Source organism: Gadus chalcogrammus, chromosome 4 (assembly GCF_026213295.1).
Source record: "Gadus chalcogrammus isolate NIFS_2021 chromosome 4, NIFS_Gcha_1.0, whole genome shotgun sequence".
Taxonomy (NCBI): domain Eukaryota; kingdom Metazoa; phylum Chordata; class Actinopteri; order Gadiformes; family Gadidae; genus Gadus; species Gadus chalcogrammus.
Genome location: NC_079415.1, coordinates 33,942,137 through 33,966,649, shown reverse-complemented (window position 1 = coordinate 33,966,649; position 24,513 = coordinate 33,942,137). Strand labels below are relative to the sequence as shown.

Sequence of the window (24,513 nt, the reverse complement as noted above, 5' to 3'; positions counted from 1 at the left end):
CAGGACGCATTTTAATCCCTCTGTGTCAATGTTACAGACGCATATATTTCAAGAGTTGCTGTTGCGTGTACAAATACACGATGCCTCCCTTTATGCAAATAATGTATCAAAACAATTAGTTCTTTTTTTCTCCTTCTGCAGAAGACTGCAATGCCTTTGTAGACCGCAGCACACAGCGCGGCGCCACCTCGGAGAGTCTGGGTGTGGACGCCCCTGGCTCCTCCCACATTTCAAGTCACACTGAGGAAATGAAGATCCTGTGCGTCCACGGAAAAGGGGAGGGCCCTCTGGCGACGGACGGCCATGACACCCTCTTCACCGCGTCAGAAGTGGAGGCCCTGAACTCGCTGTCTGCGGACCACAGCGCGGCCAAGAGCCTGGAGCGCGGCGAGCGGCTGGTCTGCCACGAGGAGCTGAGTGTGCAGGTTGGAAATCATCTTCTTATTCACCATCCAAAAGAGAGGCTTCCTCTGTTACAACTCTAAAACAAACCCATTGAAAGCATACACCTTTATGATTCAAAGTGTCGTAAGTGGGGATTAACAACTATTCTGTGATAATGAAAGAATTTCTTGTGGGTGTTTCCTTCTTTATGTGGAAAGCAGCAGACCCCAGACACCATTTCAATCAAGCTTGAAGAGGATGTTGATGGAGGCATGCCTGCTGGAGGTAAGTAATACACATTGCATTTATGCAAGCAAACGACCTGGAACAACCGAGTATGTCCTCGATTCTACGTGCGCTAAAACGTCTGGTCCTCTTTTGAAAAGCATCATGACCAGAGGGAGAAACGTTAAAAACCTTTTTGTTACCCCATGTCCCTTTACGGGTTCCGTACTACTACTTCTACCACCATGTTTTTGTTTATAGTTTGTTGTGATGCGTAACGTGGTTGGGAGAACACTACGTATATGGGATGGATCAGCTGAACATAGCTTGTAGGCTCACAGGGTAGCGGTAAGCCATATAAAATAGGGCTTGCAAGGCAACATCAAAATAATATACAATATACCGTAGGGCGATATGTCTCAACTACATATCTCTTTCAAAAATTTACCGGTATACATTTTACTAGCGGTATATCGCCCAGCCCTACTTCCAGTACACAAGTGTGTACAAACTACATACTGTATCCATTTGTGCAAATAATGAATTAATACCATTACTTTCTCTCTTCCTCTCTGAAGAAGACGGCGGCGGCAATGACATCAGAGACTGCAGCACGCAGCGCGGTGCGGCGAGTGAGGACGCTACTGGCTCCTCCCACATGTCAAGTCACAGCGGGAAGCTGCGCATCCTGAGCGTCTACGGACAAGGGGAGGGCCCACTGGCGGTGGACGGCCATGAAACCCTCTTTGCCGCGTCAGAACTGGAGGCCTTGAGCTCGCTGTCCGCTGACCACAGCGTGGCCAAGAGCCTGAACTGCAGCGTGCTGCTCGTCCGCCTTGAGGAGCCGTCTGGGCATCAGGGCGGCCGCAAGGGCCGGCCCGGTGTCTTGTGTGGCAAGGTTATTCCCAACAATGCCATCCACACCGACGAGAAGCCGTACGGTTGCGACGAATGCATGAAGCGCTTCAGTCGGAAAGGCTACCTGAAACGCCACATGATGGTTCACTACGGGAAGAAGCCCTACAGTTGTGACAAATGCACTAGGCGCTTCCAATGGCAATGTGAACTTAAGCTCCACTTGACGGCTCACTCCGGCCTGAAGCCCTACAGGTGTGACCAATGCATGAAGCTCTTCAGTCAGAAATGCACTCTGAAGCGTCACATAAGGAGCCACTCCGGTGTGAAGCCCTACAAGTGCGACCAATGCACGATGAGCTTCACTGTGAAAGGCACCCTGAAGATCCACATGAGGACTCACTCCGGGGAGAAGCCCTACAAGTGCGACGAATGCACAAAGCGCTTCAGTCAGAAAGGCAGCCTGAAGCTCCACATGAGAACTCACTCCAGGGAGAAGCCTCACAAGTGTGACCAATGCGTGAAGTGCTTCAGTCATATTTTCGACCTGAATGCCCACATGATGACTCACACCGGGGAGAAGCCCTACAAGTGCGACCAATGCGAAAAGCGCTTCAGTCAGAAAGGCAACCTGAAGTCCCACATGAGGACTCACTCCGGGGAGAAGCCCTACAAGTTCGACCAATGCATGAAGGGCTCAGTGGCGGAGCTAGAACATTTTCACTGGGATGGCCAGGGTGAGACCAGAGATTATCATTATTATAATATTGCAAAAACATTTATTTTTTTAAAGGTCCCATGGCATGAACATTTCACTTCATGAGGTTTACATTAATGAGTTCCCCCAGCCTGCCTATGATTCCCCAGTAACTAGAAATGGCGTTAGGTGCTTGCAAGCCGCCGCGATAACCGCCTCGCTGCCGGAGGGTTCATACGTTTCAAACCCTCTGGGTCAATGTTACATACATTTAAAGAGTTCCTTTCACGTGTACAAATACACAGTGCCTCCTTTTATGCAGACGGTATCAAAACAATTACTCTCTGTTAAAAAGAAAAATCTCCCTCTGCAGAGGATTGCGCTGCTTTTGGAGACCGTAGCACGCAGCGCGGCGCCACCTCGGAGAGTCTGGGCGTGGACGCCCCTGGCTCCTCCCACCTGGCCAGACACAGGGAGGAGCTGAAGATTCTGATCATCCATGAAAAAGGGGAGGGTAGACTGGCGATAGACGGCCATGACACCCTCTTCACCCCGTCAGAAGTGGAGGCCCTGAACTCGCTGTCTGCGGACCACAGCGCGGCCAAGAGCCTGGAGCGCGGCGAGCGGCTGGTCCACCGCGAGGAGCTGAGTGTGCAGGTTGGAAATCATCTTATTCACCATCAAAAAGAGAGGCTTCCTCTGTTACAACTCTAAAACACACCCATAGAAAGCCCACACCTTTATGATTCAATGTGTCGTTAGTGGGGATTGACAACTATTCTGTGCCAATGAAATAATGTCTTGTGTGTTTCCTTCTTTATGTGGAAAGACGCAGACCCCAGCCACCATTTCAATAAAGCTTGAAGAGGATGTTGATGGAGGTATGCCCGCTGTAGGTTAGTAATACACATTGCATCTATGCAAGCAAACTACCTGGATCAACTGAGAATGTACTTGATATTTCCTGCGCTAAAAAGCCTGGTCCTCTTTGGAAAAGCATCATGATCAGTGCCCTGCTAAAACACAAGTCAAACTTTGGAGTTGCATTTCAAAGATGGAATCAGTCAAGAGCCCAGAAAAGTTTCAAGACAGATGCCACACAAGCTGGTTTATCGTCCCCAAACATCAAATGAATTCAAAATGCATAAATGTTAGCTGATCAGCTTACAGGGAAGGACACGTTGTCGCTTGTTATTGTCAAAATAGAATAATTCCCATGTCTCGCATGTCATGTTGTGCTCGGATCATTTTGCGCTGGTGTTCGTTGAGCTTCCTCCATATGGTCACCCGCGTGAGCTTTGAGTCTAGGGGGGAGGGTGCTGGATCCTCTCCAAAACTGTGAATCTGTGTCAATACACACTTTGAAAAAAATAATAGAAAATATCCAAACCATCCCCTTGTCAACTGGACCCCCTCCCCACACAACTAGTTAAAGCCTGCCTCCCTTCTCTGGCCCCCCTCATTTCTGCCATCATCCACTCCTCTCTCACACTGGAACTTTCCCTACAACCTTCAAAACCGCGGCTATTACACCAATGCTGAAAAAACCTGGTGCCGACCCCTCCGACTTCAACAACTTCCGTCCAATTTCCAATCTTCCATTCATCTCTAAAATCCTTAAAAAAAGCTGTTGCCTCCCAGCTCCATTCTCACTTATCCCACAATAACCTGTATGATCAGTTCCAGTCCGGTTTCCGCCCGCTCCATTGCACTGAAACAGCACTCGTCGAGATAACCGACGACCTCCTAATGGCAGCTGATTCTGGTCTCCCCCCCATCCTCGACCTCAGCTCAGCCTTTGATACTCTGTCACACCGCCCTCCTCAACAGACTAGCTTCCATCGCCATCACCACACACTCCGTTAGACGGAGCGTGAGGTTCGGAGGCTCTTCAAAGGTCAGAACATCAGAAAAGCACTCGGACCAGACCAAGATCACCTGCTTGAATGACTACAGACCGGTCGCCCTCACCTCTGTAGTCATGAAAGCATTTGAACTAGTGCTGTCAAGCGATTAAAATATTTAATCGCGATTAATCGCATTAATGTTATAGTTAACTCACGATTGATCGCAATTCTTTTTTATCTGCTAAATATCCCTTCATTTCTTTGTCCCATTAATTTTTCTCATTTTAATGCTCTTATCAACATGGAGAAGTGCATCGGCTTGCCTTGTGCAAATGTTTTTTTTATTGATAACAATATTGGCATATACTGATCAAAAAAATGTATTATAATTTTATTCTCCCTCTGCAGAAGACTGCAATGCCTTTGGAGGCCGTAGCACGCAGCCCGGCGCCACCTCGGAGAGTCTTGGTGTGGACGCCCCTGGCTCCTCCCGCATGTCCAGTCGCAGCAAGGAGCTGAAGATCCTGAGCGTCCACGGACAAGGGGAGGGCCCACTGGCGGTGGACTGCCTTGACACCCTCCTCGTTAAGTCAGAGCCGGAGGCCTTGAGCTCGCTGTCCGCTGACCACAGCGTGGCCAAGAGCCTGAACTGCAGCGTGAGGCTCGTCCGCCTTGAGGAGCTGACGGCATCAGGGCGGCCGCAAGGGCCGGCCCGGTGTCTTGTGCGGAAAGGTTATTCCCAACAATGCCAATATGATCGTCCACAGGATGACTCACTCTGGGGAGAAGCCCTACAAGTGTGACCAATGCACGAAGTGCTTCAGTCGTGTCTCCTACCTGAAGAGCCACATAAGGACTCACTCTGGTTAGAATTGCACATGCTCAAGCTCACGGACAATGTGGTGCTTTGACATGGGGTAACAATATGCTTTGATTGACACCTCTAGCCTGTATTCGTTGAAATGAATGCTCTTCTTTTTTTTTTCACTTACATTTTTATTGCAAAATTCACATAGACAGTTTACAGTCAAAAATAATACAGAAAACATAACAAACCAATCAAAGTTAGGCTTGGGAGTTACATTTCTAGCAGTTCTTCTTTTCGTGTCTTCATCTAAGTCATTTGTTCCTGTCTATATTCCTCGTCGCCGGTTTTGGTTCTAAATATTGTCAATTTCTCCAACTTTTCTTCAAGCTGTGCTTGATGTAGTCTTAGGCGGTGTGTCAGTTTCTCCATAACATAGATTTCTTCCAATATGCCTATCCATTCTTCCTTACAAGGAGGCTCCACCTTACCCCATTTCCTAGTTATGGCCTTCTTACTAGCTATCAGTAGTATTTGAACCAAATATTTATCTCACTCTTATACTCCCTTCGGTAAAATTGAAATTACAAAGGTATAGTACCATATAGCTCATTGGAATATCGTAACTTAGTATCTTTTGTACAGTTTCATATACAATTCCCCAAAACTTAAATACCCCATGACATTTCCAAACAATGTGTGAGTGGTCTGCAGCATCCTTTACTCCACACTCTCTCCAACATGTTAAATTTGTGTTATTGTACTTGCTCTTGACCTTGGGCGTGATTTTAAAAAAAAAAACGGACCCAATTTTTCCAAGAGAACTGCCTCCATATCCGAGAATTACTGGTAGTTTGATGCGTTTTCAACATGTCTTGCCAATCATCATCCGAAATGTTCGTATTAAACTGATTCCCATTTTTCCTTTATGTATTTAGTTGAATGTTTAGTTGTTATCAATGTTTGATATAAAGCAGATATGATTTTTTTCCTTTGTATGTATTCATTATAATTTGGATCACACCATTCACTTCTGTGGAGGGGTCTATCGCGATTTCTTTTTTATAATAATCTCTTAGTTGTAGGTACCTGTAGAATTCCTGTTTATCCAAACTTTATTTATCCTTCACGTTTTTGAAACTCTCCAGTGCCCCATCCTTCTCTAAAGACACCATGCCGTGACTCCCTTGTCTACCCACTGCTTGAATCCTTTATCATATTCATCTGATTTAAAATTACTGTCAAATGCTACCCATCTAATAACTTTTGTTTTTCTTTATCCTATAATTTTTAATAACTCTGAACCATAGTTCAAGTGTCAATGTTGCAATTTAATCTATATTGTTTTTAGTCCTTTTGTATATTTCTTGATCTCCAATAAGGCTCTGGAAAGGATATTTTACAAACTCTATTTCCCTGTCTTTCCACTTAGCCGTGTAATCTGGCATACACCCATATATAATATGCCTAAATTGGGCAGCGTGAAAGTACTTTCAGTTTCGGGAGACCCATATCTCCTTTATCTTTTGGTAACTGGAGAGTTTCGTACCTAACCCTTGTTTTTTTGCCTCCCCAGATAAACCGAGATATTAACCTTTCCCAGGTCACAAATTGGGTTTGGGGGACCTCTACTGGTAGGGACTGGAATAAATAAAGAAGTCTTGGTTGAACATTCATTTTGATAATCTCAATTCTAGAGTTAAGATCTAGTGGTAAAGTAGACCATCTTTCCGTGTCTTTTTGTATCTCCTGACTTATCTTGTTATAATTGGCTTTATAAAGTTTAGATAATCCTTTTGTGATGGTAATGCCCAGATATTTTGATTTTCTTTAGATTCCAATTTAAGTGGAATGCTTTCTGAATCTCCTTTGGTGGGGTGTAATTACGTGTTAAAATGTGTGTTTTTGAAACATTTACTTTTTAACCCGAAAGGTGTCCGTACATTTCCAGCAGTTTCATTAATATTGGTACTGATTTATTCGGTTGTTCGAAGAAGGCTACGACGTCACCTGCGAAAAGTCCTATTTTATGTTACTTGCCATTTACTATAAATCCCTTAAGCTCTTCATTTTGGCGTACTGCTTGTGCCGAAGGTTCGTTAAAAAGCGCAAAAAGAGTGGGTGATGAACAACAGCCATGCCGAGTTGATCTCTGTATACTAAATTTGTCAGATAGGTTTCCATTTATGTTGATTCTAGCAGTGGGCTGGTGGTATAATGTCTTTATGCACTGTATTGACTTACTATTGAATCCAAATCGTTCTAATGCTTTATATAAGAATTCCCAATTTACCAAATCAAATGCCTTTTCTGCATCAATACTTACTAATATAGTACTTTGTTTTTCTTTTTTTTGCTTGATCTATAATATGCAGGGCCCTACTAATGTTATAATGCGTTTGACGTCCTTTAATAAATCCTGTTTGATCTTCCTCTCAGTTCTGTTATAAAAGTATTCAATCGTTTGGAGGTAATTGTTATTATAGATTATAGATATATTATGTAGATTATATTTTGTAATCTACATTTAATAATGAGATTGGTCTATAGTTCTGACAGTGTTCCTTGTCCCTCCCTGGTTTTGGGATGATGGTTATAATGGCTTCAGCCCATGATGGAGGTATTTTATTGTTATGAAGAGTCCAATTAAAAGAATCCAAATAGTGGCGTCAGCTCTTTCCCGAACATCCTGTACCACTCTGCTGGGTATCCGTCACTACCTGGGGATTTATTATCTTTTAGTGTCTTTATTGCATCTTTCACTTCTTCTATAGTAATATTGGTCATTAATGTCTCATTTTGTATACTACCAATTGATGGTAAATCCAAAGAATTTAAAAATAGCTTCCTTTCCTCACATTCAGATGTGGGTTGTGTATATAGTTCCTTGTAGTATCCACAAAAAATGTTCTCTGTATCCTCCGGTTTATCTGTTAATTCACTTGTATGTGGATCTCTGATTTTATGTATACTACTAAGTGCTTTTTTGTTTTCTTATACGTCTCGCCAGCAATTTAGTCGCCTTTGAGCCTGCTTCGTGATTTTGTTTCAAGAATTTGCTCCTTTTTTCAACCTCTTCTAATATGTCGTTTATCTTTTTTTTTTACTTCCTTGATTTGTTGATAGACCTTTGGATCTTCTGTTCTTTGATCTGTTCTAGTTCCCTCAGTCTCTCAATATGTGTTCTATATGACTCTAATTGAATTTGTTTTGCATGCACAGTTTCCGCTATCAATTTCCCCCCTATCACCACCTGCATGGCATCCCATAATATTGTTGGGTCTACTGCTCCATTGGTTTTTTCCTCTATGTACCTTTTTATTTCTGCTTTTACCTTCTCTTTTCGTCGTTCATTGTTCAATATTCCTACATTCAGTCTCCATACAGTATTTCGTTTCCTGTTACTTAAACATATTTTTAAATAGTGGATTATGGTCAGACACGTCTGCCCCTCCTATTTTACATTCCGTCACTCTGTTTATCCCCTGTATTCAGTAGAAAATAGTCTATCCTTGAATTAACTTTATGTGCAGCTGAATAGTGCGTGAAGTCGTCTTTAAATGTGGTCAGCTCATGGCGTAGTTCTTGTTTAAGTTCGTTGATGTCCTTGCTGATAGCAGCAAGCCCCGACTCTTAGCGTCTCCGCGCTGTCCATTTTTTAACGGTGGTCTCTTCTTCGTGTTCGCTAACCTCGTATTCTGAGATTTCTTCCGCTAAGGGTTGGTCTTCTGCTTCGTTTTGCTTTTTGTTGCTTTTCTGACTTATTTTCTTTCTTGTCCAACTCATACTCTAGTTTTGTTTGTCGAGTTATATCTGAATAGTGGGAATATTTTACAGACTCTGGAGAGCTAGTTAACTATGCGTTTACTCTCTCCGCCATCTTCCCGGAAGTCGAAATTAGTGCGTTTAATTTCTTTTTTTCATCATGTTTAAACACTTTCCAACTTTTGATTCGCTTTGTTTTTTATTGATAACAATTGATGTCTGTGTGATGGGTAATTTATTTCCAGAAAATTCTGACAGCAATATATTATATTTTATTTTAAAGCTTGATCATGGGAAGATACAGGCAGAAGAGTTACCAAGCACAGAAATTCATGCCGATGGTCCGATGGGCTCTACCGGAAGAGGCGTGACTTCGCCAGTGTATTCATCAAACCACCACCACGAACCATAATGCAAAATGCTTAAAATGTACCACTATATCTAAACTTAAAAAAATCTTTCTTGCATTTTAATGCTCATTAATTTATTTGTATTATTTTTTCACCATGTTCAATAAAAAAAAGAATATTACGGGGAAAGTTTACATCCCCTTTCTCTGCTTTGCCCGCCCAGAGATTCTGTCTCGACCGCCCATGAGAAAATGAGCTACGACCACCGTGTGAGTGGCGTGCCACATTCTTCCCTTGAGAGACATCATGGCTCGCAAACGAGCCTCGCAGTTGCTCAGTGTTTGGATGTAGAAATCAACACAAGTCTGTTTTTGAATTACTTCATCCAAGCCTCGGAAGAAGCAGTGGGTTAATGGTATTGTCTCTGGAAATGCGCCAGTCTGCGCAAAACATTTCACTGACCACTGCCTCCTCAACTTGGGCCAATGCAGAGCTGGACTTGCTCAATGTCGGAAAAGCAAGTCTAGCTCAGTAACAAACCTCCTTGGCTCGGCTACAAACCTCGAAAAAGTAAGTCCATTTACGCTATAGCATTGTGTTGCTTTACTGTATGTGGTTTCCTTAATGTTACCCTTATTATGTAGCTGTAGCATTAGCTCTATAGCTAACAGCCCAGTTACTGTCGCTAATGTAAAGGTAGATAGCATCAGGTATGTGTGTAAATACACACACTGTAACGCGAGTGTTGTACACTTCTTTGTTATTTGGATCACCGATCACCTGAATGAGTGTTTACCTCTGCAAGCCAGGGGGCTCATCACACGAGAATGGGCACAGTTCAACAACGGGGGTACAGACACTGATCTCTGCTGCTCGGATACCAAGGGAATGCAATGTTTAACAATGTCTGCTCACCATACAACAAACGAATACAACTGTATTCTACCGGCCACTGGACCGCAGTAGTTCTAGCATTTTACTGATGAGGTGATAATTATGGCCGGTTAACTCTTCCTAAATGCATAGCCCACTCATGTTTTCCCCTTCACGCCTGATTCAAATCAAAGGGTTATTAGCAGATTTCTGCAGAGCTTGATGTCATGGTATTGAGATGATGAAATTAACTTGTAAGATGTATGAACTTTAAAATATGTAAACAAATAAATCATGTGATATCATTTCATATCATTTTGTAAGATGTATGAACTTTAAAATATGTAAACAAATAAATCATGTAATATCATTTCATATATATCATTTTTTAATAAAGTATTAGGCTAATCTAACTCACTAAACATGATTATCTTATATCTTCTTATAACTTGCACCTGGAATCTATACAAAGTAATAAATTGAGTACTAATTTGACCTTGTCTCTACACAGGACATTAGATCAAGTGCTTACATTCAGCAGCTTCTCTCAAGGGATGTTGCCTGCCAGTCAGACCACCTGGAAACGCATACTGTAGGCTCACAGCTATCCTTAAAGACTTTAAAGCCCCATTTTACAAGTGAAGGTATGTACTTTCCACATTAAGTCTTTTTGTTCTTTGATGTAGTAGATTCTAGAAAGCATAGATTCTAGGCTGATGCTAGATTCTACCTGCGCTAAAAAGCCTGGTCCTCTTTTGAAAAGCATCATGACCAGCCCTCTGATAAAACACGAGTCAATCTTGGGAGTTTCATTTCAAAGATGGAATCAGTCAAGTACCCAGAAGGGTTAAAAATGTTGAATGTATTCAACATTTAACACAGCTGATCAGCTTACAAGGAAGAAAACGTTGTCGCTTTTTATTGTCAAAATAGAATATTTGCGCTTGTCTTGCATGTCATGTTGTGCTCAGATCATTTTGCGCTGGTGTTCGTTGAGTTTCCTTCACCTGGTCACCCGCTTAAGCTTTGAGTCTAGGGAGGAGGGTGCTGGAGGAGATGTCCCTCTCCAAAACTCTGAATCTGTCTGCAGGACACATTTTAAACCCTCTGTGTCAATGTTACAGACACATATATTTCAAGAGTTGCTGTTACGTGTACAAATACACAATGCCTCCCGTTATGCAAATAATGTATCAAAACAATTACTGTTCTTTTTTTCTCCTTCTGCAGAAGACTGCGATGCCTTTGTAGACCGCAGCACGCAGCGCGGCGCCACCTCGGAGAGTCTGGGTGTGGACGCCCCTGGCTCCTCCCACATTTCAAGTCACACTGAGGAAATGAAGATCCTGTGCGTCCACGGAAAAGGGGAGGGCCCTCTGGCGACAGACGTCCATGACACGCTCTTCACCGCGTCAGAAGTGGAGGCCCTGAACTCGCTGTCTGCGGACGACAGCGCGGCCAAGAGCCTGGAGCGCGGCGAGCTGCTGGTCTGCCGTGAGGAGCTGAGTGTGCAGGTTGGAAATCATCTTCTTATTCAGCATCAAAATGAGAGGCTTCCTCTGCTACAACTCCAGCACATACCCTTAGAAAGCACAGACCTTTATGATTCAATGTGTCGTTAGTAGGGATTAACAACTATTCTGTGCAAATGAAAGAATACGTCTTGTTTGTCTCTTATTTGTAAAGCAGCAGACCCCAAACACCATTTCAATCAAGGTTGAGGAGGATATTGGTGGTGGCAGTCCTTCTGTAGGTTCGTAATACACATTGCATACATGCAAGCAAACAACCTGGATCAACTGAGAATGTACTCGATTCTACCTGCGCTAAAAAGCCTGCTCCTTTTTTGAAAAGCATCATGACCAGAGCCATGCTATAACACGAGGACTACTTCTACAGTTTACTGTAGAATGATTATAACTACAGTATTGGTAAAACATGTGATGAGGCAACAACAGATGATCTGGGTTGTGTCTTTATGACCTCCCCACATCCTTAAAAGGCGGAGACGTAGCAGTGCCTTCTCAGCTGGAGCCTTTAGACCTTGATCACCCAAAGGGGGACAAGGAAAATGCATAATCAACTAAAAGAAGTAAGAAAGAATGTCAAAATATAATTCTTCCAACACACAAAAGTGTGTACAAAGTACATACTGGATCCCTTTGTGCAAATAATGAATTAATACCATTATTTTTGCTTTCCTCTCCGAAGAAGACGGCATTGACATCAGAGACTGCAGCACGCAGCGCGGCGCCACCTCGGAGAGTCTGCGTGTGGACGCCCCTGGCTCCTCCCACATGTCAAGTAACAGCGGGGAGCTGCGGATCCTGGGCGTCTACGGACAAGGGGAGGGCTCACTGGCGGTGGACGGCCATGACACCCTCTTTGCCGCGTCAGAACTGGAGGCCTTGAGCTCGCTGTCCGCTGACCACAGCGTGGCCAAGAGCCTGAACTGCAGCGTGCGGCTCGTCCGCCTTGAGGAGCTGACTGGGCATCAGGGCGGCCGCAAGAGCCGGCCCGGTGTCTTGGGTGGCAAGGTTATTCCCAACAATGCCAATATGGTCCACACCCACGAGGAGCTGTACGTGTGCGACCAATGCATGATGTGCTTCAGTCGAAAAGGCTACCTGAAGGTCCACATGAGGACTCACACCGGGGAGAAGCCGTTCAGGTGTGACCAATGCACGAAGCGCTTCAGTCAGAGCGGGTCCCTGAAGGTCCACATGAGGACTCACTCCGGGGAGAAGCCGTACAAGTGTGCCCACTGCATCAAGTGCTTCAGTCAGAACGGGGCGCTGAAGGTCCACATGAGGACTCACTCCGGGGAGAAGCCCTACAAGTGTGACCAATGCCCGATGAGCTTCAGTCTGAAAAGCCACATGAAGGGCCACATGAGGACCCACTCCGGGGAAAATCCCTATAAGTGTGACCAATGCACGATGCGATTCAGAAAGGAAAGCCACCTGAAGATCCACATGTGGACTCACGCTGGGGAGAAGCCCTACAGGTGTGACCTATGCATGATGCGCTTCAGAAAGAAAAGCTACCTGATGATCCACATGATGACTCACTCCGGGGAGAAGCCCTACAAGTGTGACCAATGCACGAAGCGCTTCGGAGAGAAATCCAAGCTGAAGCGTCACATGAGGACTCACTCCGGCGGGAAGCCGTACGGGTGCGACCAATACATGAAGAGCTCAGTAGAGGAGCAAGAACATTTTCAGTGGCATGGCCAGGGTGAGACCAGAGATTATTTTGGGGTGGCACATACATTTTAACATGATATAAGGCATCTTGAAACGGAGGGATTATTTAAGGCCTGTACACCCTGTCACTCTACATCATAATTCTAATTCAGACAGTGGTGGAATTGTCAAATACACTTTTACTATATCAATTTCTTGCTGTTACTTATGAGTTGATTATTACTATGTATCCAAAAACATCATCAGAGACTCGAGACAGTTTTGTATTAATTTTTAAAACGAAAGTGAAAATCTAATTTCTGACTCATTTCAAATGCGTGAGGCCTCGTGTGTGTATAGATTGATCTCAGATTCAAAGACACCAAGTGCAGGTTAGTTTCAGCTTTTCAGGTCTGTTTATAATAACCCAGCAACACGACCTTCTGATCTAACACTGTAAAAGTAAAAAGTAAAAATTCTGTGCTTTATCAGAAAATAAATTACATCATTGTAAAAAAAATCGTTTTTTAAAGGTCCCATGGCATGAAAATTTCACTTTGAGGTTTTCTACCATTAATGACTCCCCCCAGTAGCTAGAAATGGCGTTAGGTGCCTGCAAACCGCCGCGATAACCGCCGCGCTGTCGGATGGTTCAGCGCGGCGGTGTAAAGGGCCAGGCGTCTTTAAAAGCGGCTGCTGCTGCTGCCGAAAGTTTCAACACGGGGAAAGCTGAGCTGTAGGGCATAATCTGTGCGCGTTCACGTGGGCGGCAATCCCTTCCTTGTCCAACAGCCTTTTTTGTAACCGCCTCCCCTCTGCCGCTAGCCTGGCACCGCCCACCTACCTACTTCCGCTTAATTTTCATTTCACTTCAGTACTAGGTCTGGGTCTGCTTAATATGAATGCGTTCCATGTTAACCAGATTTCTGGCGGTCCAATCAGCGAACAGAGGGAGTGGCTGAGAACGATGACGTCTAGGTCGAGCGCCAGTTTCAGTTGTAGTCAGAGGAAGACAATTGAGAAGGATACGAGAGAAGCTATTCGGTCTGTTGTGGGATCGCTGCCGAAAATCGATCAATTAAAGCCGGAGCAAGAACTAGCTTTGCAGAGTTTTGTTGGTGGCAATGATGTTGGGGCGCGTCTCCCCACCGGGTCCGGGAAAAGTTTGATTTTCCAGCTGGCTCCGTTAGTGTTGAAGGAGCCGGTCCCGTCGCATGACATACGTCACGACCAAACGCTATGCGATTGGTTATGGGGGGAGAGGGGAGGGGAGGGAGCTTTGGCTTTGACTCCCTGAAGTACATGAACCACGACATGGCGGAGAAAGGGGATTGTTGCCCGCGATTGTCTCCCGCCGGAGTCTCGCTACCCGCTGACGTGGCACCACCGTCTCGGAAGCGGGCAGCGCCGGGGCACCAACGACCCGCGATTGTGTTGCCTCGTTGCGGCGGGCAGCGGGGCTCCGGCGGGAGACAATGGGCCGACGGGAGTGTGCTGGATCCCTCTCCCAAACGGTGAATCTGTCTGCAGGACACATTTTAAACCCTCTGGGTCAATGTTATATATGCATACATTTAAAGAGTTCCTTTCACGTGTACAAATGCACGGAGTGCATTATGAGAAGAGTGTATCAATTACTTTCTGTAAAAAAAATAATCTCCCTCTGTAGAAGTCTGCGATGCCTTTGGAGACCGTAGCACGCAGCGCGGCGCCACCTCGGAGAGTCTGGGTGTGGACGCCCCTGGCTCCTCCCACCTGGCCAGTCACCGGGAGGAGCTGAAGATTGTGATCGTCCACGAAGTAGGGGACGGTCAACTGGCGGTGGACGGCCATGACACCCTCTTCACCGCGTCAGAAGTGGAGGCCCTGAACTCGCTGTCTGCGGACCACAGCGCGGCCAAGAGCCTGGAGCGCGGCGAGCGGCTGGTCTGCCGCGAGGAGCTGAGTGTGCAGGTTGGAAATCATCTTCTCATTCAGCATCCAAATGAGAGGCGTCCTGTGTTACAACTCCAGCACACACCCTTAGAAAGCCCACACCTTTATGAAGCAATGAGTCGTAAGTGGGGATTCACAACTAATCTTTGCAAATGAAAGAATATGTCTTGTGTGTTTTTTCTACTTAATGTGGAAAGCAGCAGACCCCAGACACCATTTCAATCAAGGTTGAAGAGGATATTGGTGGAGGCATGCCCGCTGGAGGTTAGTAATACACATTGCATCTATGCAAGCAAACGACCTGGATCAAATGAGAATGTACTTGATTCTACCTGCGCTAAAAAGCCTGGTCCTCTTTTGAGAAGCACCAGAGCCCTGCTAAAACACGAGGACTACTTATGCATATTCATAGTAGAATGATTCACATCTTCTTCATGGCAAACAGGTGTCAGGAATGCTGAATCAGCTCTGACTCCCATCATAACTACAGTATTGGTATGGTGACCTGGGTTGTGTCTTTATGACCTCCCCACATCCTTAAAAGGCGGAGACGTATCGGTGCCTTCTCAACTTGAACCTTTGACCCTTGATCATCCAAAGGGGGACAAGGAACATTCATAATCAACAAATAGAAGTTAGAAAGAAAGAATGTCAAAATATAATTCTTCCAATACACACACAAGTATGTACATAGTACATACTGGATCCCTTTCTGCAAATAATGAATTAAAACCTTTACTTTCTCTCTGTCTTTGTTTTCCTCTCTGATGAAGACGGCAATGACATCAGAGACTGCAGCACGCAGCGCGGCGCCACCTCGGAGAGTCTGCGTGTGGACGCCCCTGGCTCCTCCCACATGTCAAGTCACAGGGGGGAGCTGCGCATCCTGAGCGTCTACGGACAAGGGGAGGGCTCACTGGCGGTGGACGGCCATGACACCCTCTTTGCGGCGTCAGAACTGGAGGCCTTGAGCTCGCTGTCCGCTGACCACAGCGTGGCCAAGAGCCTGAACTGCAGCGTGAGGCTCGTCCGCCTTGAGGAGCTGACTGGGCATCAGGGCGGCCGCAAGGGCCGGCCCGGTGTCTTGGGTGGCAAGGTTATTCCCAACAATGCCAATATGATCGTCAACATGAGTACCAACACCAACGAGAAGCCGCACAGGTGCGCCCAATGCATGATGCTCTTCCAATGGAAAAGCGACCTGAAGATCCACATGAGGACTCACACTGGTGAGAAGCCCTACAAGTGTGACCAATGCACGAAGCGCTTCAGTCGGACAGGCACCCTGAAGATCCACATGAGGACTCACTCAGGGGAGAAGCCCTACAGGTGTGGCCAATGCACGAAGCGCTTCAGTCAGAGCTCTGCGCTGAAGACCCACATGAGGACTCACACAAGCGAGAAGCCGTACAGGTGTGACCAATGCACGATGCGCTTCAGGCGTGTCTCCACCCTGAAGATCCACATGAGGACTCACTCCGGCGAGAAGCCCTACAGCTGTGACCAATGCACGATGTGCTTCAGTCATGGCTCCGCCCTGAAGATTCACGTGAGGACTCACTCTGGTTAGAAGTGCACATGCTCATGCACACGGACAATGGGGTGCTTTAACATGGGGTACAAGATGCTTTGACACCTCTATCCTGTATTTGTTGAACATTTCTGACTAAACACTTTCCAACTTTTGATTCGCTTTGTTTTTATTGTTAATAATTTAAAGGCAATAAACATGTATTGCAGTGTTAAGGAATTCATGTTTTTTCATTCAGATATGTAAATCAACATGTATAAATTGCTGTCAGTCAATTAATGGGGAGATAATCGAATCAAATTCGAATCGGACTGAAAAAATGAATCGTTGGATTAATCGATGCATCAGAAAAATAATCTCTAGATTAATCGTTTAAAAAATAATTCAAGCCCAATAGACCCAAAATTAACAAACATGTTCGTTCTTTGCCGATGTTGTCCGATCATTGAGCATCTCTTCCCGTTGTTCCCAGGAAGAGTAACGGTGTTTCCCGATGCAACCACGCTATTTGCCGATGTTATAACGATAGCTGCTGATTTTGCCATCGGGGCCCACTATCGGGTAGGTGTAAACAGGGCATACAATCTTACCAAATGTGTAAATGTTTCAATTTAATTGTAGTGATAGGACCAGTGCTGTCCTTTTCCCCTATATATTAATTACGGTTCAGAAAGGAACCAGCACCTAGTTCACATTTTTTAAAAAGGTGGCTAGTGTATTTTCTAGAGCTGTCAAGCGATTAAAATATTTAATCGCATTAACGTCAGTTAACTCACGATAAATTAAAAATTATTTTTCTATGCTAAATATCCCTTGATTTCTTTGTTCCATAATTCTTCTCATTTTAATTCTCTTATCAAAATGGTGATTTGCATCGGCTTGCCTTGTGCAAATGATTTTTTATTGATAACAACATTGGCATATACTGATCAAAACAGGACGATACAAAAAAAGATTCTATAGTGCAATTAAACGACTGCTTTGAACAAATGTCATTTGAACATAGCAGTCAGGCTACTGCTTCTTTGTTTTGAGCAAATTTTTTTTTCTTTTTTTTTCTTTAAAAGAGTTGCTGTAATCGTGCGATATTTTTTAACGTCGTTAAAATTGGTTTTGCTTTAACGCCGTTAATAACGCGTTTAACTGACAGCTCTAGTATTTTCCCATCAAATGTTACACTAGATTTTTCTTAAATGTTTTAATCTTTTAGCATTTAATGCCAGTAAATCTGGGTAACCTTTACAAATATGATAAAACAAAAGTGGAGACATGTATGAAAAGTACAAAAGTTTAATGTTCTCAATAACATACAAAATGTGAAGTGTATACCTGCATGGCAAATTCAAAATGTATTCTAACATGTTCATTATTCACCAACAAGAACTGCATTAGACCCTCCCGTACATTGATGCCCGCCACTGCCACCCCAGGCTCTGCTGGTTGTACATCCAACTCGGTCATCATGCATGCTCCCTGCCAGTCCAGCAAACACCTTCCAAAACAGCCCCTTTCCATCGACAACACCTCGAAGGAGGATGGAGTGCCAGCCTTTACGGTTGAAGAAGTCACAGTGATAGTACTGTGGTGCAAGGATTGGTATGTGGGATCCAATCGATAGCACCAACACAGTGTGGAAGCCCCCACCTGTTCTCAATGTAGGTAGCCATTTCGCGGAACTTCACCTCGTCTGGGAAACGGATTTGTTCCGGCGACCAACAATGTCTCTGCTGCAGCACAAAAATCCTGCACACACCGGCACACAGTTGTGATGCTGACTCCAAAAAGATGTCCGATACTCCTATACTCAGAGCCAGTAGCGAGCCTCCACAGTGCAATGGCCACTCTCTTCTTCAGGGGCACACATCCGCGGAAATTGGAGCGGCAAGACACCAAACGTTTCTTCAGACATCCTGAAGTTCTCCACCCACTGCTCGTTTGTGAAGCCGGGAACAATCACATCCCACCAGAGAGTAGCATCTGAAACACACACACACACACACGCTACATATTTTAGTACTTATAGAAATGGCTTGCAATCATTAAAACGTTGCACACTGGACTTATTTTGTACGAGCTAGCTAGCATTAGCAACAGTTAGCTTACCTGGATGCGTCTTTTCTTGGAGGCTTGATTCCTCTCATCTTCGGCTTCACACTGCTGTATATACTCCAACACTCTCCGGGACTTTTCGAGTGTATTTTGTCTCGCCGCGTGCAGCCTTCTCTGACTCTCTTCTCTTTTGTGTCTGACAAAAAGCACCAGACCGAGCAGCACGAATACCATCGCATCGATGTCCTCCATTGTTGTTATGTGGGTTCTGTCCCATGTGTGGTTTGTGTAGGTGTTGTTTGCGTCGCGTACAAAAATACGTCACGGCCCTTTCGCGCAGCCGACCCCGCCCACGTCCAGGAGGTACTCTGAGGTGGAAAACGACCCGTGCTGCTACCGAGTCGAGTCGAGTCGAGCCGAGCTACATGTGCGGTGGAAAAGCGGCATAAGGAGAAGGAGTAGGGGGAGGTGGAGTGGCAGTCGGTGTTGGGCAGCCAGCAGAGGAGTCTTGTGGGGGAGGGGCCGCAGTATCAAACCTATTGAAAAATAGGTTCAGTTCATTGGCCCGGTCCACACTCCAACCCCATGCCAACCGTCTTCTGGAACCCAGTGATGTTTCTCATACCACTCCACACATCCCTCGTGTTGTTTTGCTGGAGTTTATTCTCCAGCTTTCTCCTGTATCTGCCTTTTGCCTCCTTGATTGCAAGCTTGAGTACCACCTGTACTCTCCTCACCTCATCACGGTTGCCATCCCTGAACGCCCTCTTCTTTTCATTCAGGATGGCCTTAATGTCCTTGGGGATCCACGGCTCATTGTTGGCATAACAGGTAACAGTCCGAGCAGGGACATTGCAGTCCACACAGAAGTTGATATAGTCCGTAATGCAAGCCCATCAATGTCCTCCCCGTGGGGCTCACAGAGTGCAGGCCAGTCAGTCACCTCAAAGCAGCCTTGCAGTGCCTCATAAGCCTCCCCGCGACCGCCTCCTCACAGTCCTTGTGTACTTTCTCCACAGTATAATTGTAACCATGATATAATGGTCATTCAAGTAACAATATTCAAATAGGCCTATACTGACATTGTTGGGTAAGACAGCATTTGGGTTTATCTGAAATCTGAATCCAGTGAAACAGATTGGTGGTTTTAGCTGATATAATAACCCTAACCCTAATAATTTAAGGAAAGAATGTTGATAATAAAAGTAAATACAAAATATCAACACAAAGTGTCATGACAGAATAAACTCTGCTGCTGCAGCAACAGTCAGAGATACAGTCTATAAGGTAAGATATATAGATATCTTATGTATTCATACATGGTTTATGTAGGATATATATAGCCTAATCATATATTGTTTCTTAAATTTAAAAATAGTTTTTTTCCCCTTCTCGGAGATTATGTTCCCAGTTTAGATCTCGGACGTCTGGTCACTTATAGCATATCAGAATATTATATTACTGTTAAGCCAACAATGAATAATAAAACACGCCAAACCATGTGTCCTTTTATCATATCTACACGTATGACAATAAAAACGCCTGGAAATCAGAAGTATTCAGTGAGGTATGATTAATGAAATGCGCTGACAGTTCATTGCTCCAGCCAAACGGATTACACAGAGTGGAGCGGATGACCACTCCAAGATTCAGCCCCTGTCTCGTCATGGGTCTCGTCTCGTCAGCGCCAGTAGCGCTCGATGCTCCGTCTATGATAATAGATGTCCTTTTGCCTTACGTACTCAAACTAAGTAAGTACTGATAGTATGGATATTGGAACACGGCACTGGACTTGCTCAACGTCTGATCAGTACAAACTCCTCGGCTCAGCCTCGGCTCATGCACCTACAAACCTCGGACGAGTAAGTCAACCCAGACTATATCATGTTGTTGGTTTACTTTATATGGTTACCTTGTTACCCTTATAATGTTGCTGTAGCATTAGCTCTCCAGCTAATAGCCTACTGTCGCTAATGCAAAGGTAGATGGGCATCAGGAATGTGTGTGAACACACACAAACGCACTGTTACGAGACGCGAGTGTTGTCTACTTCTTTATTTGGATCGACGTTCTGACTGAGCGTGCACCTCTGCAAAGTTCAAACCAGGGGGATCACACGAGAATGGGCACAATTCAACAAAGGGGGTACAGGCACTGATCTCTACTACTTGGATATCAAGGGAATGTTCCGATTCTTTAAGAATGTCTGCTCACCCCACTACAAACGAATACAATTGTCTTTTACCAGCTACGGGACTGCAGTAGTTATTGTGTTTTACTGATGAGCAGGGGCGTTTCTAGGTTTCTGAAACATCAGGGGCTTACCCTAGAGGGGAAATTATTATTTTTAATGCTTTAGCGTGCATGCACATTTTTTCATAATGCTTTACTTAAATGAACAAATTGCGCCGTTTTGTAAGCTTTAAATAGCTACCTGACTACTGTGCTGCTTATGTGGTACAAAATAACCGAATTCTATCACTTCAACTAACTAGGAGAGCATGAGGAATTTAGGAGTCCGGAGCAAGTATGACTTTATTGTTGAACAAGCAACAACATGGCCGGGTAGTTTGCAAAGCACTGCTGGATAGGGCTGGGCGATAACTCGATTACGATTATTAATCGAGATAAATCTCACATCGATGACGACGATAAGCATTAGACATAAATGCTCGATATGATTTCTTTTTTTGATTTTTTTTTTAATTAAAAAAATAAAATAAACATTTCTGATATGGATTTACCTGACAGCCAATGCGGCAGAAATAAACAAAATAGTCAGATCGCAGTTTTGCGGTTAATGCCTAAGTACACGCCCATTCATTCACGTTCATTTTGGAGCACAAAAAACGCATATAGACGCTTTCTTCAGTTGGCTGTTTTTAGCTGATTCTATCAAATTTTTGCTAATCGCTATATGTGGGTCTTTCTCAGAAACATTGAAAAACGTTCACACCGCAGACATATATTGCTTATCCAGACAAGCGTGTGCTGGCCGCACTTTTTGTTTGGCCCATCACAAATTTCTGTTTCGGCCGTGTTGTTTCGGTGATACCTGAAATTTGCATAAGGCGTGTGGTAGAAATTAATGATTATATTCTATGGGGGGAGGGTGCTGGAGGAGACATCCCTCTCCAAAACTCTGAATCTTTCTCCAAAACTTTGATTCTGTGCCTGCAATACACATTTTAAACCCTCTTTGTCAATGTTAGATACACATATATTTAAATAGTTCCTTTCACGTGTACAAATACACATTTCCTCCTTTTATGCAAACAATGTACTAAAACATTTACTTTCTGTCTTTTTGTCCCTCTGCAGAAGACTGCGATGCCTTTGTAGACCGCAGCACGCAGCGTGGCGCCACCTCGGCGTCATGTCCAGTCACAGCGAGGAGCTGAAGATCCTGAGCGTCTACGGAAAAGGGGAGGGCCCACTGGCGACGGACGGCCATGACACCCTCTTCACCGCGTCAGAAGTGGAGTCCCTGAACTCGCTGTCTGCGGACCACAGCGCGGCCAAGAGCCTCGAGCGCGGCGAGCGGCTGGTCTGCCGCGAGGAGCCGAGTGTGCAGGTTGGAAATCATCTTCTCATTCACCATCCAAATGAGAGGCTTCCTCTGTTACAACTCCAGCACAAGAAAGCCCACACCTTTATGATTCAATGTGTCAGTGTTAGTGGGGATTAACAACTATTCTGTGCAAATGAAAGAATTTGTTTTGTGTGTTTCCTTCTTTATGTGGACTACAGCAGACCCCAGACACCATTTCAATCAAGGTTGAAGAGGATATTTGTGGGGGAAGTCCTTCTGTTGGTTAGTAATACACATTGCTTCTTTGCTAGCAAACGACCTGGATCCACTGAGACCCCGTCCACACGTAAGCGTTTTTTTCGGTGAAAACTCGTAAGGCTTGTGCGTTCCAGTGTGGATAAGCTAAAAACAACCCTATGGTTTTTTTTTGTGAATCATTTGTGAATCTGTGTCTGCAGTACACATTTTAAACCCTCTGTGTCAATGTTTCATACACATATATTTAAAGAGTTTCTGTCACGTGTACAAATACACCCTGCCTCCTTTCATGGATTTAATGTATCAAAACAATGGCGTCTTTTTTTCACCGTCGGCAGAATACTGCGATGCCTTTGGAGACCGTAGCACGCAGCGCGGCGCCACCGCGGAGAGTCTGGGTGTGGACGGCCCTGGCTCCTCCCACATGTCCAGTCGCAACGAGGAGCTGAAGATCCTGAGCGTCTACGGAAAAGGGGAGGGCCCTCTGACGATGGGCGGCCATGACACCCTCTTCACGGCGTCAGAAGTGGAGGCCCTGAATAATAATGATTGATCGAGTTATAGAAAACTCGGTCAAGAAAGATGAGAAGAATTCATAGAATTCGAAGGCAAACCCATGCGTCTAGATATCAGTCATTAAAGATATCCACTTTAGTCGCCACTACTACTACTACAACTGCTTGTTGGGTTTGAGTTCATTGAGTTGTTGCACTTAATGTTGGGCCACTGTTTTTCAGTTTTTTGACTTCATTGAATGATGATGAATGTGAGCCCTTTGCAATGATAAAAATACTGACCATTCATGTGGCTGTTTGAGAATGGAAAACATGCCATGAATGTATGTTGGTTCAATTAACATACCGTGGATCGGTTATGATTCTGGATGATTTTTTAAGGTAGTGGCCATCCCCAAGATGCACCAGATTACAGGAAATCTACCAAATTCAAAATTGTGTAGCTTCTCTCAGCTCACGTTTAGTTGAAGTGTGCAGTCATGTGGCCCTCCGATGGTTATGATGAAAAATGTGGCCCTCTTTATCATGAAAGTTGCCCATCCCTGCCTTAGAGGGTTTACTCTCCTTTTCCACACTGAGACCACCAGCATGGAAACATGTAATGACTTATCTAAAAGCAACAGGTTTATTTGACATATAATTGTATCTGTTGTTTTCTATTTATATGATTTTGTTTATTTACTTTAGTTCTTTTGCATAGTTTATAACGTATAACCTCCATCGAAGCTCTAAACCAAACAGTAGGTGGCGGTAATGCACCCTATTGGTTTGCCAACCGCCAAATTAACACGAAAGAAGAAGAAAAGAAGAAGACCGCCCATGAGAAAATGAGCCACGACCGTGTGAGTGGGGTGCCACATTCTTCCCTTGAGAGACATCATGGCTCGCAAACGAGCGAAGTATCGCAGTTGCTCAGTGTTTGGATGTACAAATTAACCCAAGTCTATTTTTAATTCCTTCATCCAAGCCTCTGTAGAACCAGTGGGTTAATTGCATTGTCACTGGAAATGCGCCAGTCTGCGCAAAACATTTCACTGACCACTGCCTCCTCAACTTGGGCCAATGCAGAGCTGGACTTGCTCAATGTCGGAAAAGCAAGTCTAGCTCAGTAACAAACCTCCTTGGCTCAGCTACAAACCTCGAAAAAGTAAGTCCATTTACGCTATAGCATTGTGTTGCTTTACTGTATGTGGTTACCTTGTGACCCTTATTATGTAGCTGTAGCATTAGCTCTACAGCTAACAGCCCAGTTACTGTCGCTAATGTAAAGGTAGATAGCATCAGGTATGTGTGTAACTACACACACTGTAACGCGAGTGTTGTACACTTCTTTGTTATTTGGATCACCGATCACCTGAATGAGTGTTTACCTCTACAAGCCAGGGGGCTCATCACACGAGAATGGGCACAGTTCAACAACGGGGGTACAGACACTGATCTCTGCTGCTCGGATACCAAGGGAATGCAATGTTTTACAATGTCAGCTCACCATACAACTGTATTTTACCGGCCACTGGACCGCAGTAGTTCTAGCATTTTACTGATGAGGTGATAATTATGGCCGGTTAACTCTTCCTAAATGCATAGCCCACTCATGTTTTCCCCTTCACGCCTGATTCAAATCAAAGGGTTATTGGCAGATTTCTGCAGAGCTTGATGTCATTGTATTGAGATGATGAAATTAACTTGTAAGATGTATGAACGTTA

At 44.6% G+C, this 24,513-nt stretch overlaps 2 protein-coding genes across 2 annotated transcripts in view; both read left to right on the top strand.

Annotated features, from left to right (window-relative positions):
* Positions 1-24,513, top strand: part of LOC130381026 (uncharacterized) — a 41,549-nt gene that overhangs the window by 2,715 nt on the left and 14,321 nt on the right. Inside the window, exons 2-14 of the mRNA XM_056588447.1 lie at positions 142-425; positions 603-669; positions 1,188-2,201; positions 2,535-2,818; positions 2,991-3,057; positions 4,417-4,808; positions 9,319-9,498; positions 10,313-10,445; positions 11,032-11,315; positions 11,488-11,554; positions 12,013-13,038; positions 14,656-14,939; positions 15,119-15,185. Coding sequence (XP_056444422.1) covers positions 142-425; positions 603-669; positions 1,188-2,201; positions 2,535-2,818; positions 2,991-3,057; positions 4,417-4,808; positions 9,319-9,498; positions 10,313-10,445; positions 11,032-11,315; positions 11,488-11,554; positions 12,013-13,038; positions 14,656-14,939; positions 15,119-15,185 — 4,149 coding nt within the window. The remainder of the gene's footprint in view (positions 1-141; positions 426-602; positions 670-1,187; positions 2,202-2,534; positions 2,819-2,990; positions 3,058-4,416; positions 4,809-9,318; positions 9,499-10,312; positions 10,446-11,031; positions 11,316-11,487; positions 11,555-12,012; positions 13,039-14,655; positions 14,940-15,118; positions 15,186-24,513) is intronic.
* LOC130381438 (zinc finger protein 239-like) lies at positions 15,198-16,843 on the top strand. The gene has a single exon (XM_056589068.1). It carries the CDS (start codon positions 15,778-15,780, stop codon positions 16,489-16,491), a length of 714 nt encoding a protein of 237 aa, XP_056445043.1. The 5' UTR covers positions 15,198-15,777; the 3' UTR covers positions 16,492-16,843.

What these genes read in the sequence shown, in the direction of transcription:
- LOC130381438 (XM_056589068.1), top strand. Translation starts at nt 15,778, where the DNA reads ATGTCAAGTCACAGGGGGGAGCTGCGCATCCTGAGCGTCTACGGACAA.